At 37.6% G+C, this 17,610-nt stretch overlaps 1 protein-coding gene across 3 annotated transcripts in view; it reads right to left on the bottom strand.

Moving 5' to 3' along the window:
• ube2f (ubiquitin-conjugating enzyme E2F (putative)) overlaps positions 1-17,610 on the bottom strand; it is a 57,058-nt gene that overhangs the window by 19,160 nt on the left and 20,288 nt on the right. Inside the window, exons 5-9 of one of the 3 annotated variants that reach the window (XR_014869773.1) lie at positions 15,933-16,000; positions 9,524-9,594; positions 9,168-9,225; positions 3,539-8,318; positions 927-2,998 (exon numbers count right to left, since the gene is read on the bottom strand). Coding sequence is in view for 2 of the 3 variants with exons in the window: in XM_085135241.1 (XP_084991367.1) it covers positions 8,259-8,318; positions 9,168-9,225; positions 9,524-9,594; positions 15,933-16,000 (257 nt within the window). In the remaining variant the exon portion in view is untranslated. Of the gene's footprint in view, positions 1-926; positions 8,319-9,167; positions 9,226-9,523; positions 9,595-15,932; positions 16,001-17,610 lie in introns of those variants that run through there. The other 2 variants (XM_085135241.1, XM_085135239.1) reach the window with 2 other exon arrangements.

Here is a 17,610-nt window from a genome sequence, read left to right as displayed (position 1 = left end):
CGCTTTGATTTAACTGAATGCTTTCAGAAGTTTCGTTTACCTTCATTCATGCCATAAGCACATATTTTGTTAATTTACATAATTACATGAAGTTCTGAGTAATGATTATTTTAAAAGACAAACAACTAGCTTGTCTTTCAAAGTTCTGAAGGTGTGCACTGGATGCTTTGTGACAAAAGTAAACACAAAGTCTTCTCGTTGTACAATGTTCATGATATTAAAACCAAAAGTTTTCTCTTCCAAATCATGGTGAGCTAAAACTAAATCCCTTCCAGCTTTTATTAAAGCCAGTCTAAAGTAAGAGATTATTTTTACTTTGCTGTATTTCTTCTTAAAGCTGTAAGGCACTGCAGCCAGTGATATGCCCTTCTAAGCAGAAGAAAGTTTATGAGCGACAAGAAAAAGAAAAGTCAACACAAGCTCCGAGTGAACTAGAAGTTAGGTAGGTAAAAACCACTTTAGAGAAAACATCCGCAAAACACAGAAGGAAAAAATGTGAGGAAACTGACTACCTGAAGAAAAACAAAAACAATGTTATTACCACTCCAATCAACCTAGAAGCAAAAACTACACTCCACTGACTTACGTTACATACTTCACTGCAAGGACACCCCGGCAGCCCAGTGCTCAGAGCCACGAGTGTGAGCAGAAGTCAGCAAAAGAGAAAGGACGACTTTGAAAAGTGTCACGACGCCTTTCCAATCAACATTTCCAGAATTTTCTAAAAGCTATAGTGCACCTTAAAAACAAACATCGGATTTAAACTGTGAAACAAACATTGCTTTTTTCTAATCCTTTAACAAAAAACCTCTGGCAGCATTTCTGATTAGTCAGCAAATAGTTTAGTTTGAAGTGAATTCTCAGTACTGGAACTACTGATATAGGACCTGACTATAGAAACACTTGCATAGAATAAGTTGAAAATAAATACATGTAGGCACAATATTTCTGCTGAAATAAACCTTAAAGCAATGAAATATTGAATATGGCATGACTATATACAAATACACACAGCAAAGATATTTCATGTAGCAGTGTGTGGGCTGAAGTACAGAAGAGCGGTGACCAACAATCCTTTTTTTGTGTTTTCTTTTCACTTTTGTGAACCTGATGACATTTGCTGACGCACATCAACCCAAAGTCAACCAGTCTCACACATATGGTCACACTCACACCTACCTTTAGGTAAACAAACACAGGCCACGTTTTAACTTGAGCTGGGGTCACACAGAGAGACGGGCCAGGAATAGAAAGGGACAGCTGCAAAAAACCTTAAACAATATGACTGTGAGCATCACTTGAAGCCTTTTATGTCCTTCATAAATTGTTCCACCAGATAATCAGTGAAAGGCTGTTTAAATGTTGCCATATTTAATTATAATATCTGTTCTAGCAACCACTTAGCTTTGGATATGCAAAGTACAATCGTAATTTGGACAGATTTAGAGCCAGTTTAAGGCCAAAGCAGTGTTGGGGGTTATGCATTTTACTATAATCATTTGTACTTTGGTATGTACCCTCTCTCCTCCTTTGCAGCTGGGCCAATCTGAACGAAACTTTGCACAGACATCATCACACATACAGCAATTATTAACATCTATATGCTTTTAAATTTATTTAAAATCAGAAATCTCTTGATTTTTCTCTATTCTTATATTATGTTTTTGTCAATAACAAGCACTACTACTTACTGTGTAATAGGTCTGACAGCTAAAGCTTGGGCAAAATCAGGAAATTGATCTCGACAATGATCCCAAACACAGCAGCAAACCTCTAACAGAATGGCTGCAAAAGAAAAGAATCGAGGTGTTGCAACGGCCCAGTCAAAGTTCAGACCTCAAGTCGAGAGAAACCCTGTGGACTCAAACAATCGTCTCAAGTTATTACTCTTAAAGTTCTACAAGCAGTCGAATTGTGGGATGTACTCATTTTTTGCACACACACTTCTACTGCATTTTTGTGAAGCTTTGTGAAGTTTTTCACAGGACTGATTGTGTGAGACTAGCCTCTAATTGTTCTGAACGGAGCCACAGGGCTGTAATCTACCCATACGTATTATGGACTCATTCTAATAACATCTCCTGTCATTCAAAGTAAATTAACAGTCTGAGCAGCAACTATCAAAACCAACTTAGACGCAAATTAAAGTATAATTCATGCAAGTCTGCCACAAACTTTAGTAAATCCCATTTGTATGATTCATTCAAATACTCTTCTCAAAAAAAAATTACACTGTGTAAGGAATACATATGCAAAAATTCATTTGTCCATGACTTGTTTTTTTTAACATTACGATAAAGAGAAAACCAATTATGCCCTCACACTGGATACAAAGTTGCTTTCTGTGCAGTGCCTTCTTATAATCAAAGTCATGGAAAAGAAAACGACAGAGGAAGCGTGGCTGAAGTACTTTATCAAAGAGGTTTCAGAGTAAAATGTTCTCCGTTTCTCAGATTTTCAACATTTTAAGTTTCATTTTACAGAAATAAAAATGCTTTTTTAAAATCAGCACAGATTAGGATTTGTTTTATTATTTACATTTTTTTATACATTTCCACTGTGTTCTGGAAACTAGTGCCAACCAGCGACAGCAACATGAGATTAAAGTCGAATGTAACGTAATTGATTTGAGCTTCGGAGGATTTGTGGGGTTTCATTGACTTACAGTCAGTGTGTTCCATAGAAGTAATCAGAGGAAGGTAAATGAACATAAAACTATGTGTGCATGTCCGCTACATCACCTGTGATTGTACACCAAACCACAACAAGAAAAACTGCTTATAACCACAGCATATACAGGCTGAGCAACTCATGAGCTCTATAACCTTAACAAATTGTGACAACATCTAAAATGTAATCAAAAACTGACTTAGTGATTTGGAAATTATTTCAATTCTACATTTATTAGAAAATAATACAAAAACTACATGCAAATTTAACCTTTTTAGTTTAAATTTTTCTGTGTCTGTGAATTTACCATGGGTGTGTTATTCACTACCTTGTAGAGGTGGGGGAAAAAATCGATACTGTGTAGTATGGTGATATTTTGTTTGCTAATAATGTATCGATACAGGGACAGCAGAAATCGATATTTTGTTACAAAAAAGGTTTTTGTGCTCTGACTTCAGAGCATGTTGATCCTTTTTCTGAGCAAGAATCCTGACATTCCTTCACTGTCCAAATGTGTTTAACTTTTTTTGGCAGCAATAAACATGACAGTTTACTTATTTTAATTTAAGACATGTTTTATTTTAATTAAGTTTAAAACTTTCTTATTTAATGTAAAATTATATTTTATTTTAATTTACTTTCAAATTCTTCAGTTGCTGAATGGGCTGCATAAAACTGACTGAAATGAGAGAAAGACTGAGTGTGAGACTTTGTTATTAGATAAAATTAATATTGATAAAGTTTACTTTTATGTACAGAATCTGAATATCCCAAAATATTTTAAAAAATTGCAATAATATCGTATCGTGCATTACGTATTGTGATAATATCGTTTCGTGGGATGTATGGTGATTCCCACCTCTACTACCTTGTGTTGCTCACAGAGATTACTGTGAGAAAGAGTGTATACACCTGCGCAGCGCTAACATTTACATTTCTTTTTTACAGCAGATGGTTAATCAATTGATTTGATCATGTGATTTACAGCAGGACACAACTTAATGATGTTTTTCTACCACAGGATTACTGAGATATTGTGTGAAGAAAACTGTGGTTACAGGATATATGTTGATGATGAAATTACACTGTGTTGTTGAGGTAATGTTGGAGAACATGTGAATGTTACAGGGGAGAAATGAATACAGTTTGAGACTGTCCCTATCAGGTGCTGCTGACAACGCCCACAGCAGTGAAGACTGCTGAAAGAAACACTTGGATACATCAAGCGCACTAATAAAAGGTGACACACATCCAGGCCACCTCGGAGTAAGTGGCAGGAAGACCGGGTACGGGGGGGGGGGGGGGGGGGGGGGGAGCCTCCAGGGCCCCTCGCCTCAATCCAGTGAAGAAACCAAGTGAGCCACAGGTACTCATCAATCAGAATGGCTGGGAATGTGCTGTGCATCTTCTTGAGCCTGTGGACCCAGAGTGGGATGACAGGGAGCGCACTGGAACAGAGCAAGCCACACCCAGTACCCACATGGGTTTTCAACAACTACTGGTGGCAGTTTAAGAACACAACCGCTCACATAAACAACGAGACCAATGGTTATGCTTGTGATGCCACTGGCTACACATTCTTCTGGACTGTGGCCATATAGCATCACTGAGAGCGAGACAGTTTGTTTGGTTGCCTTAGCAACACATCCAGGAGTAAACATACTTGGAACACTGCCAACTTTTCAACTCCTCTGAACCTGAATGGACGGTTGATTTACCTGGTAAGACAGACCTGCTGGCCGGACTCCAAGTATCTGACTCGCTGCAGGACATTGAACTGCTAAACAAACTGGAAACAGGCCAGTTACTTATGTGTATGAAGGGCAATGGATTCATCCAAGTTGGAGATTAACCATGGAACATGGCAACATCACCTATTCTTTTCTTCTGCAAGAAGGATGTAAACAGAGAAGCCTTTTGTCTACATTTACATCATGAACACGTGAGGTTTTGAGCCAAGAAGATCAAAACAGCTTGATCCAATTTCCCTTACAAAGCTTTTTCTGTGGTGACAACAGGACAGGAGAAAAGTTGTAAATGCAGATAATTCACCAGTTGACTCTAACCCCCACAGGATGCCTACAGTGAGATTTTGGGGGGTTGATAGGAGTCATAAAGAAGGGTGTTGACCGGGCTACAGCTTTGAAGTTAGCTGAGAGCCACATGGACAAACAATAAAGTCAACTGATGTGTGTAAATGCATATGTCTGTATACAGTTGTATTGTAGTGACATATGATTTTTGAGAATGTTGATTCTTCTTGTTTGACTGTTGACATTCAGTTGTTTACTTGCAGAAATGCATGATGAATCGCACGACAGGAGTAGATGCACCATAAGGCTGGATAGCTTGGTTAACGTCTGGTCCTTGGTAGCATCTTCTTTTGAAAATATTAACTCCTGTTTTTGGACTGTTGACATTGATTTGCTTATGTATAGGACGCATTTTACTGTGTGTAAGATCAATGCTAACTAAAATGATGTCTAATACATTTGTTAATTACGTACTTTTACAACAATATGAAATGACTGAAATGAATGACTTGACAGAAGCCTGTGTATAAATGACGCCTGCGCTGAAAATGTCAAGCAAGAGATGCATGGCTAAGAATATACTACACAGGAATAATTTGGAGCATAAAAATAACAAAACAGGAGGGAAATGTTAGAGTGAATTGTTAAATGTTGTCATTTTTATGCTGATGAAAGGAATTCATTCTTTTGTCCCCCTCCCCAGCCTCTCGAGGTTCTGGGGGGGCTGTAGTGTTTTGCAGATACATCCTATCTGTAAGATCTGTTTCTTGTGATGTTGCTCCTGCTTTTATGACCCTTTGGTCAGCAGGAGGTCTCACACACACACAGAGATGTTCACACATATACATACAATGCCTTGTCTTAGAACCATGTGGGCGTTGCCTTGCTGTGATGTGTATTGTGTGAACTGCTTTCCCAATAAACGAGGCCTCCCTTGCAAGTAAATCGATCGATCGCTGACTGTCTTGTTTTCTTCATGATGAATAAGTCTCTAAACCAGCGGGGCTTGTGGAAACACAGACCCAACATTTATTTTGTATCAAATGTGGAAAAAAATACCTGAAACATTTTTTAAAACCAACCACACGTCATAAGTAACACGGCTGCATATGAAGAGGTAAAGAATGGAAAGTGTTCACTACTTTCTGGAATATTGAATTAGATATTCAAATTGTTAAGCAACATTAAAACTGCAAGTAATTCACTGACTGTGGTACCTAATCTAATTCAAGTTCTAGAAATTCAACAGAAATGCCTGGTTATAAGGGACAAAACCAATGTTGAATTGCCATGATCTCCAGGCCTTCAGGCAGCACTGCATTTACAATAAAGGGGAAAAAAAAAAGAAAAGATCTGGTTGGTGAAATCACTCTGTGTGCTCAGAAACTATTTTCAGTGAACGACATTCACGGATTCAAGGTAATAACTCTACAAAGAAACAATGACAAGGTTTTATCGGACCCAGCTCATTTAAGATTGTGGGAGTTAAAGATGTCCTGCTGTCCGCAAATCAACATTGGACATTTTTGGATCACAGCAGCGGTGGCCACCAGACTTTTACTGCTGTGTACATTGTTTCGTAGATGTTAAAAGTAGATTTGACACATTCTTTAATTCTTGTACAATCATGTTGTACAAGGACGAATAGTAGATAATTCAGTTCTTTTGTACAGTTATTTTTCTCCAAGTTATAAGCCTAAATTTCTATAATTTCCCTTTATGAATCCTTAGTAGAAACCTGATTGCAGACACATAACAGTCATTGGACCCCATTATACATTTTTCCCCCTAACTGACTGTGACTGAGAGCATGCTGAATAATGTAACATCATTTATTCAATGCTCTGGGGATACTAAACCTGTAATGATGATCACCCAATAAAAGAAAACATAACCAGCCTGAGAGTTTCAACTATGTGAGACATATTGTACAAGGACAAATAGTATGAACAAAGTGTTTGTACAAGAATAAAGGAATGTGTCTTCTTTGAAGGAAGGTAAAGAATAAAAGCAATGCCTGCAAAAAAACCCCCAAAAAAACCCCCCCACAAACACACAAAACCTAAAACAGGAATAAAGGGTAAGAGAAATCCTGACAGTAACTTCCGACAAGCGCCTTTGCAGGAAACTCGAGGGTATTCAAAGAGGATGTGTGAATGACCCTCTAAACTCGGAAATCCTGCACTGGAGGAAGAAAGCCCACCCAGTACTTCAAATGCATACATGCATATATTTGCATGTTTCTAAAACTACAAGAGCATACCAGTGCAGTTTGTGACAGCAATTTTTATATACTCTTGAATCTCTGCAGAGAAATCTTATTTAACGTAGAAAGTACAACTACATTATGTTTCAGTCCATAGTTTCTATCAGACATTGTTTCAGTCAATCTTGAATTGGGCTAGAGGAGGACGTCCTTGCTCGAGTCTTCAGTAACTCTTTCTTAAGAGCTAAAGAAAAAAAAAAATCTAAATTGAGTGAAGGGTGAAGCATGAAAAGTCAAGGCTTTCTTTTACATGCAGCTGAAAAGCTTTTTTATTGTGGAGTTTACCTTCCACGGCCCTGCAACACTTTATTGTGTCCTGAGAGAATGCCAAAGCTCTGAGCTGTATTTTTTCTGCCTCTTTGTTCGTTTAAGAAAGTGAAAGACACTGTGTGTCAAGGAGTGTGATGCTCGTGTCTTTTGTGTTTGAAATCATATACAACCCCAACTCCTGTGTAAAGTAAATAAAAACAGAAAACAATCACTTGCAAAACTCATGAACCCATATTTTACTCCCAATAGAGCACAGAAAACATGCTGAATGTTTATGAAAAGATGGGCAGAGGTTCACCACCCAGCGTCTATAAATAGAAGAACAATTTCAGAATAACGATGCTCCACTTAAATTTGTGATGACTTTGAATATCTTATTATCTGCAGTACGTAACGCCTTCAAAAGAAATATCTGCGTGCAAACACGTGATCTTCAGGCCCTCAGGCAGCACTGCATTAAAAACAGGCTTGATTCTGTCATGGAAATTACTGCCTGGGCTCAGGAACACGTCCAGGACACAGTTTACAGTGCAGTCCACAAATGCAGGTTAAAGCTCTATGATACAAAGAAGGCGCCATGTGTGAACGTGATCCAGAAACACTACCATGTTCTCTGGGACAAGGCTTATTAAAATGAACTGAAGCAAAGTGGAAAACTGTTCTGTGGTCAGACGACTTGAAATTAATTGACGACATCTGGCTTGCAGTTCAAAACTCTTGATCTTTGATGATATAGGGTGACATGGGTTTTAGAGGAACATATGCTCCCATTTATCTTCTTTAAGCAAAACCTTACATATTCATATTCAGGATAATCAGCAAGACGAAGCAGAACTGCGCATTACATCTATTACAACAACACGGCTTTACAGAAGAGTCTGGGCGATGAACTGGACTGCTTACATTCCAGACATTTTACCTTTTAAAAACATTTAGCTCGTCATGAAATGAAAAAAAAATTGGACAAGGACGACCCGGGACTGCTGAGCAGCAAGAATCCTCGCTCAGACGAGACTGCGTCAACCTTCTTCTCCCCAAAGTCTAGCAGCGCCCCTCCTCAGTTCCCAGATGTTTACAGACTGTTAAATAAAAAAAGACATGCTGGGTCCGTCCTAATGTTTGACGCACGATTCTCCCATAGAGTTCAAAATGACTTTATTTTTTTCTAAAAATGGGACATTGTTTCAGTTTAAACATCTGATGTTTTCTACATTTCACTGCGAGTAAAATATGGGTTTATGACATTTGCAACAGTTTGTTACAGTGTCCACATTTCTTAAAAATTAGCATTGCATCAATATTTCCCTCCAAGGGTTCAGCACAATATAAGTTATATAGTTAGTTGGAATAGTCTTGAAAAAAATAATAGCATTAAGTTTAATTTAGATTCACATATAAATGAAGATATCTGTGCGCTTCATAGCAGGAACAGAGGAAAACAAAAGCCTTGGGTTTCAAACGCTTGGCAGACTATGACCACCACATGTTGGTCTCTGACGGAGAAAATTGACCTGTTATCCAGATAGTTTGTTGAGTTTTGGGTACATTGCAATGGTATCAAAAGCTAAGGACAGATTCATAAATATTATGATGTAGCAATTAGAAGAGTCCAAACTTTTTTCATCATGGAGTCCAATTCTAGTAAGACAGGCACTGCTGACATCAGCAAACTGCACCTTTCATCACACCTTTGGTAAATGGTAAATGGCCTGTATTTATATAGCGCTTTACTAGTCCCTAAGGACCCCAAAGCGCTTTACATATCCAGTCATCCACCCATTCACACACTGGTTTGAGCCACATCTTTGTAACGGGACTTGAATTGAACCCCTAGCCCACAGATAAAACACTGATGATGACCCCAAAGTTCAATTACACAGCAAAAACAAAGAAAAGGAAATTCTACTGAAGAAAAGGTTACACTTTACCTTTAATGTTCTAGTGGGGGCCCAGCCTGTGCCATCAATAGAGTGCTCCCGCAATAAGCTGCAGAAAACAAAGAGATACACAGCTATAGTATCTGCAATACTGTAAATGCTTGCGCTTTATGTAAGATGCTTTGTGTGCTTTTTAATGCACAATGTTTTTTTTTTTTACTGTAGACTACAAATTTGTTTTGCATTTGCATGCATTGTCGAGGATTCTCAAAGAATGAGGGCTCAGAGAAATTATTTTTCAGTTTCGGTTTTCTATCAATTTCTAGGCTAAATAGAAAATGACAACATGAGATAAAATGTCACGCGCTAGGAAGAAGTAATATTGGGGAAGGGTACACACAATTTACCTCAAACAGATTTCTCCATTCTCCGTGATATTGGGATGCCATATTCTGGTCAGACATCTCACTTTAGGAGGCTGGAAACCAACAAACCAACAATTTAGGAAGAGACACATTTAAGTTATCTGATTATTTTAACATTATGTGATGTTTTAAAAGCAGTCCATTTCTACTTCCTATTAGTCTCCCAAATTACCTGAGCATCACTTCATACACGCTCTAAACCAACTTAATTAATCAGACTAAATTTCATTAGCTGACAGACAAGACTCAGACACAGAGAAATGTCCAAGAAAGAAAACCCTCAACCAGAAAATAAAAACAGAGGAATCATGTTAGTATTGTTTCTTATTTGAATCGTGTTGTGCAAATAGCAGTTAAAAAGCAGAGCACACAAAACCCAGTGTCCAAAAATGGTCTAGTCATCCTTTCTGGGCAACAAGGATGCTTCTGAGCCTTTGGTGCACGTGCCTCGTGTCCCGCTGTTTCTAGTAAAGCATTATTGACTTTTCTGACCTCTTTTCTTTGTTAGCAAATCTGACATAGGCCACTGTAAAAACAGTAAAATCATGTAATTAGAATTTTATTGTAGCTTTACAGGAGTGGTTTCAAAGATGGTGTTTGAATTAAGTACGTAAAAACAAAGAAGACAGTCAGGAAGGTTTCTAGCTAAGAGCTCCCGTTACTGCAGCATGATGAGAAAAAACATAGATAAATCTAATTTCCTGTGACACTATCTTCTACTTTTCAACTTCAGATGCACGTACTTATTCAACAAGACATTGTGGTGGTTTTTGTTTACCCTTATGAACAACGTTAACTGGGCAAAAATAGATTTAAATACAGAGGACCTTCATATGAGAACAAGCCACCACCAGCTCTTCAGTCCATAACTGCATTTTAATCTTTCAAAAAACAACAAAAGCCAATGTTAATTTCTAATAGTATATGATGTGAATATTTATTATATTTGTAAATTATTGTATGTCACTTATCTGTTCCTCCTGCTAACCTGTTAATGTTATAGGGGAGGTGACCTTATAAAACCTTATGGTCTTCCTAACCTCTCCTGCACAGTTGTTCTGATTTTTAAACTGTATATTATTATTATTATTATTATTATTATTATTATTATTATTATTATTATTAATAATAATAATAATAATAATAATAATAATAATAATAATAATAATAATTTGTTGCTGTTGATTCTATTTCTGTCCAAAACAAAAACAAACTTTTTGCTAATCAGATTTTTTTAAACGGGTTTAAGCTTCCCCATTCTGGACTTCATGGCTACTTTCTTCTTCCTATAATGCTATTTGTCTGGAGCCATTTTGTTATGAAAAAAAGAGTAATATACAGTAGCCCCCAGAAAGTCACAACACCCTATTTTCAAGTACAGCCAAAAAAGAAACATTTCTTATCGCACTTTTTATGACTAACACTAGGGCTGGGTATCGTCACTGATTTCTAGAATCGATTCAATTCCGATTCACAAGGTCCTGAATCGATTCGATCCACGATTCGATTTAATTAGATTCGATTCGATTCAATTCGATTTGAATCTGGGAAATTTTGACAGTCAGAAATATTATAATTCAGATCAGTGCATTTACATATTTTTGTATCTATAAAAAGGAAGCTGACACACGCAAGACTTTATCAAAGGTGTGAGCGTCACAGCAGAGGCCTTTGTGTCAAAGTAGCTGAGGATAAAACACAGAAAAACATGAAGGTGATTTTCCTGTTCTGGGATTTTATAAAAAATATTCTGCAGTAGATCAAAAACGAAAGAAAACCATTAATCAACATATGAACATTACCTCTGACGTTACAGCGGTTTTATTAGAGACACGTTAAGCGTTTTGCATTTTGCATAATTTTAAAAAGTTTAAATTGGTTCAGTATTGAACGGCAGAAATGAGGGGTTTTTTTCGGAAGAATGTAAAAGGGGAAAAAAAAAAACAGCCGCCGACAGCGCTGCAAACAACGGCAGACTTGTGCGTAACAAGCAAGCGAATAATGAAGAAAACAGATCTTTAGAGAGAAACTGTTTTTGAAGTACAGAGAGAGAGAGAGAGAGAGAGAGAGAGAGAGAGAGAGAGAGAGAGAGAGAGAGAGAGAGAGAGAGAGAGAGAGAGAGAGAGAGAGAGAGAGAGAGAGAGAGAGAGCTGTGCATCTGTTGGAAGCAAAACAGTAAAAGTAAGAGTGAATTCATGACGATGTTTATGTGAAGCGCAGTTTGCTGTTGCTTTTGCTGCTGGTTCGGTCAATATTGTTTGGAGAGAGATCAAACTAACAGCTTTAGAATCAGCGCATAAAGGGCGTGAACACAAAGCTCGGACCCGCCGACAGATCAGAATCAGCGAGCTGTCGGCTTTCAGCCCCGACCGTGAGAAAGGCGACATCTAACTGATTCTGATCCGCGGGTCGCGCTGTGTGTTTAAGTCTTTGTGCAGAATCCGTGTTCCTGCTCTCATTTACTGTCTTAGCTGTTTGGTGGTTGTTGAAATTTTGTGAGATTTCACCAGAGATTCTGGCATTTTGGGCAAAATAAATTTATATTAAAAAATCGATTCAGGATTTTAATGAATCGATTTTACGTTATCCAAGCCAGAATCGATTTTAATCGATAAATCGATTATAAAAACCCACCCCTAACTAACACCTTATTACAAAGAGATTGCACTCATAAACACTTGAAAATGAAGAAACGCTGTTGCATGACACACACTGTTCACTTCCCCCCAATAAGTCGGAGTGACTTGAGTGATAATTATAATTATGTCTGCAACAAACCGTGCGTTGTAATGAAAACATCAAACTGACAATAAGCAAGTACACTGATGAAATAAAGACTGTTTTTCTGCATCCTTGAACATATTTGTAGAATCATTCTGATGTCCTGATATCTACAAAACTTTATACCAGCAGCTACGTGATGTGGTTCTGATGAGAATTAAATTATATGGATTTAATTTCTCAAATTACTTGTTTCTATATCATGAAGTTAAGTCTTACACTGATGTCAATCCCATCTTGACAGCTTGAGTACCTACATGTGACAACCAACTATTACATTTGGAGACGACAAAGCTATTAAACATAAACAACTTCACATCTAACAGGAACTGGATTAAAGTAAAGTGAGGGGGGATTTCTGGAACAAATCTAACAGTTATTGAAAATGCTTCTCTTTGCTTGTGTTGTAATACTGTTTAACCGGTCAGTAAGACTAGAAAAGCACAGTGCAACTGACTGTCCTTTAATGACTGACCATTAATTATGATTGTGTTTCAGTTAAAGTTTATCAATAGATAAACTAATGTAACATTTTAGGCCATTTGAAATTAGGTTATTTTTTTTACATATAAAAACCTATAATCAAGAACTTCTTGTTCAACAGCAAGGTGAACATTTGTATCAGCTCAGATTAGAAAGAATTTGTTTTTAAAAAGACGTGTCAGTCTGATAATGAATAAACCCACTTATTATTCCCCTAACAGCTGACATTTTGAGTAGTAAGGTCGATCTGATTAACTGTTCATGGAAATTATTTTTCTTGGTGATTATTCATGAAGGATCTGTCCATGAGCAAGATTTTACAGCTACACAGCTCATGACAAAGCCTCGCTTCAGGTCAGAGATACATGTCAAAATTAAAAGCAGTTTTTTTTCCCATGATTAACAGGTGTTTAGCCCTCAGCCGTAAAAGGCTGACAGAGTATTATAGTCAGCCTGCCGAGTGGGCGATGCGGACATGCAAGTTTGTCAACATGATAACTCAAGAATGAGCAACGTAGAAGTTTTGAAATTTGTACTACTGATGTATAAAGATTTTAATTGAGAATTGTAATTTGCTCCATAAACAGCATCTTCCTGTCATGTATGAGTGTATTTATGTGTTCATTAATTCCGTCTCTAACCCCCGACTTTATTCTGGCTCTACCATGAGGAGAAAGCCATATTTACAACCTGGAGAGCACAGACTCACAACTAACCTTGTTAAGATACAGCAATTATTAATTTAGTGCATCATATCATTTGTAAAGATAGTTCAGTTTAACTGCTGGAGTCAAGCCAGTAATAAATGTAGCCATTTAAAAAAAAAAAACAGTTTTACACCTTAACAGTTGCCTAGTTTACCTCATATCTCAGTTTCCGTTCACAGTTTGTTCAATTACTCACTCACAGATCCCCATCTACTCCAGTTAACTCTGGTGTACCCCAAGGCTCTGTCCTGGGTGCTTTACCTTTTATCATCCATCTCCTACCCTTAGGTAATATTTTCAAGAAATATAACATCCAATTTCACTGCTATGCAGACGACACCCAGCTCTAGGGCTGCCATGATTAGTCGACTAGTGACGATTACGTCGACTATCAAAATCGTCGACGACTGATTTAATAGTCGACGCGTCGTTTGAAGCTTTGTAAGATCACAAAAGACGCAGGAATAAGTAGTAGGATTTAAGAGTGTAGTAACGGACTGAAACAGAAGATGGCAGCACTGCATGTACAAGGATGCCAGCTGCCGTTAAACCCCGAAGAAGAAGAAGCTGTGTCCCAGAATTCATAGCGCGGCCCAGCTCAGTTTCCAACAATGGCGGCAGCTAGTTAGTTTTAATATTACTCTTATTATTCTTTCTGGGTCACAAAATAAACGTTTAACATATTTTCAGGCGAGAATGTAGCTGTGTAAACCTCAAATATCTGCTCAGTTTATCAAGACACCACAAATTTTCAAAAGCGCTCCGACGTTTTCGGAGACGTCTGTTACCCACTAGCTTGATAGCTAGCCGGGGGCTAGGCTCACTAGAGCCGTGAGAACACCGGACTCCCGGCAAATCGTTTTCAAACCCACCGCCGTCTTTTGCTACTCAGGTTAAACATGATATATAAGTCACTTAGATAACTTAAAAATGTTATTGTTTGGCTTTTTTTTAGTATTTTATTTGTTCCTGAGTAAATCGGTTTGGCTGAGATTAAAGTTATAGTTTTTACACAGCTGAATAAAGTCAAGCAGACAGCTGATTATCAGAAGTGTGAGATGCTCGAGAATTTACTCCGGTGTCCTGTTATATTTTAGATAGCACAGAGTTTATTAAACTTCACCGAAACAATCTGCAAACTTCATTAAAATTTAATAAACTATCATCTTGTCTTTATTTTTAGTTAGCACATACCTTAAACACTTCAAGCTGTAAGCTAATGATAGTTATATAAGAGCAGATGCATGATCTGATTAGTCGACTAATCGCAAAAATAATTGGTGACTAGTGACTATCAAAATAATCGTTTGTGGCAGCCCTACAAAGCTCTACTTATCTTCCACACCCACAGCTACTCTCCCACCCACATCCATTTCTGATTGAGAAATCACGGTTTGGTTTACTCACAATTTTCTTAAACTTAATAGCAAAAAGCCCCCAGAATTTATTCTGACGGGAACCAAATCAAAACTTATTTTCATCTTCGTATTATTAACCGCCTTCGACCTTCACTCACTCCAAACAGTACCGCCATACTTGCCAATGCTCGTCACATTTTGTTTAGATTACTGTAATTCTCTTCTCTATGGTCTACCTCATAAATCTCTCCTTAAACTGCAGTTAGTTCAAAATACAGCTTCGTGTATTATTTTCAGAATTAGACTTAAACAACTCCGTGTCAATTTCAAGATCCTGCTTCTTACTTTCAAAGCGCTTCATAACCTCGCTCCTCCATATCTATCTGATCTTCTCCATACGCACTCACCACTTCGTACACTCTGCTCTTCTTTAGCTTCCCTTCCATCTGTTCCATCTGTTCACCTGACTACCATGGGAGTCAGAGCCTTTAGTTATTCTGCCCCGAGACTTTGGATGCACTTCCACCACACCCCCAGACTACAAACTCTCTACTTTTAAATCACGTCTTAAAACCCTTCATGATCATTCCGTCTTAGTCTCTTTTTAGCTTGTTGAGCTTTTATACTTCATACATTTTTTATTTTTCATTTACCTCATGTTTTTATTTTGTTGCACTAATGTAAGGTGACTTTGAGGGTCTTTAAAGGCACCTATAAATAAAATGCATTATTATTATTATTACTACATTCCTTACATTAAGATCTAAATGATCTAAAATGATTGCTTTTTTATGCAGAAGGATTTGTGAAGCTATTATGAAGTGCTGCATATACTTGTGTGGAGCAAATAATGATTGTGTGAAAAAATGTAGAGCAAAGGGAGAAAAACAACACAGAATAAATACACTTACACAGAAGAGTATCAGAATAAATGCTTGGTAGGAAAAGAATGAGTGAAAGAGCAAACAAAAGGAAGAGGTGAGCAGGCTAACACAGAGACACCCACGGGCACAGAAATGTGCTTTTCAAACCAGCCCACAGGAGAGAAACTTGACTACTCACCACCATGTTATAGGCTTCAGGGACATCTATTTCAAATTGAAACCTTCCACTTTGGTAGTAACCCTCATCTGGAAAGAGGATGACAACAAAGGAGATTTTCAGTCATCTACATGAATACTGATTTTTGGTAAGAGATCACATTCATTCAGTGTTGGTGATCAGGACTTAAAAATAAAACAACAATAGAAGTATTTGAATTCAGAAAGACTTCAGTAAAAATGACCTTGAAAACAAGAACTTTAGCAAACACATGACAAGAGCTGCGCCACATCAAACTGTCCACGATAATAAGAGTATCAGTTTTATGTGACAATTTGTGGCATCAGTGATATGGTGACACAGCAATGACACAAGTCCAAATATGTCTGACAGCGAGAGCCATGTACCAGCTAGTATCAGCTGTGCAGTACTGCAGATTTTGCTATAGATTTGATACCAAGTGTTGCTGATACAAACACAGACAGTACTTAAACTACCGATAAAGTCAACTTACGTAGGGGAGAGCAGTGTGTCGTTATGAGATGAATCGGTTTGTAATTTCTGAACACATTTTAATGACCACTAAATAACTGATTTGTACTGCTCACAACAATTAGTTAACACAACAAGTCACACCTTTCACCTTCATTATGCTAAAGATGGAGAAGTCATAGGTGTTTGACACAAATGTTATTTAGCATAATTCATTCATTCAGTAACAAAGTATCAATCATGTTGTGGTACTATTGATCCTGCACTGGTATTGATACTATCGATATTTAGACTGATCTGTCCACCTCTGGTATCGGCCTATAACACAAAGTACAACACTTTACAGAAAACTGTTCCAGCTATTTCAATATGTGAGAATATTGTGCAGCAGCTCTTGCAGAGACTAAGGTTAAGATACGCAAGGTATTGTTAAGCGATTATTTTATAATTTTACTTCAAATTCCCAGGGATAACACCACCCAGATTACCGTGCTTACACTTGACTGATGCTGTGTCAGTAGTATTGGACTTTAATGTTGCTCAACCTTGATAATGTCATTCTTCACATTAGACTCTGTCATCAGTGACAGGAGCTCATTGGAAAAGAAAGATGGAAATGCCCTTCATTCTATCTGCACTAATAAATGCGGCTAAATGCAAGCTGCCATCACTAATAAATCACTCAGTATTTTTCTCCTAGACCATTAGAAATATTATTATCACATGTTTCCTTGAAATGGTGAGATATAATTTTGATTCTCTCTCACAGGCCCACACTTAACATGACAATGTTTGCATTAAACAGTTGCATTAAATGGTTGGAGCTAACAGAAAACCATTCTTCCAAAAATACATCCTTTCTTTGGTGTTTTGATGATCTTAAGAATTCTGCCTGACACACCAGCCTAAAATCTCATTAACCTTTAACTGGCAGATTTGAAACATGAAGATATAGCAAACAATCCATGCCATTATCATCAAACCACTGCCTGACCCCTGATGCCCTGGAGACGGGAGAACCATTTTTGTGATAAAAAAAGATTTAAAAAGGACAGTTATCATTGATGGAAATGTTTCATCATAGGATAAAGGTGATCACCCAGGGCAACTCTGTATCGATTTGCTGTGACCTCTTCTCTCTGAAGAGACAAGTGGAAACTAAAACATGGCAGCAAAATACCATCGGCAGATCCCGTCACTGTAGGGG

This window comes from Neolamprologus multifasciatus, chromosome 16, assembly GCF_963576455.1.
Source record: "Neolamprologus multifasciatus chromosome 16, fNeoMul1.2, whole genome shotgun sequence".
Lineage (NCBI taxonomy): Eukaryota > Metazoa > Chordata > Actinopteri > Cichliformes > Cichlidae > Neolamprologus > Neolamprologus multifasciatus.
Note: the sequence above shows the minus strand (reverse complement) of the source record. Positions and strands in the feature narration are given on the sequence as shown.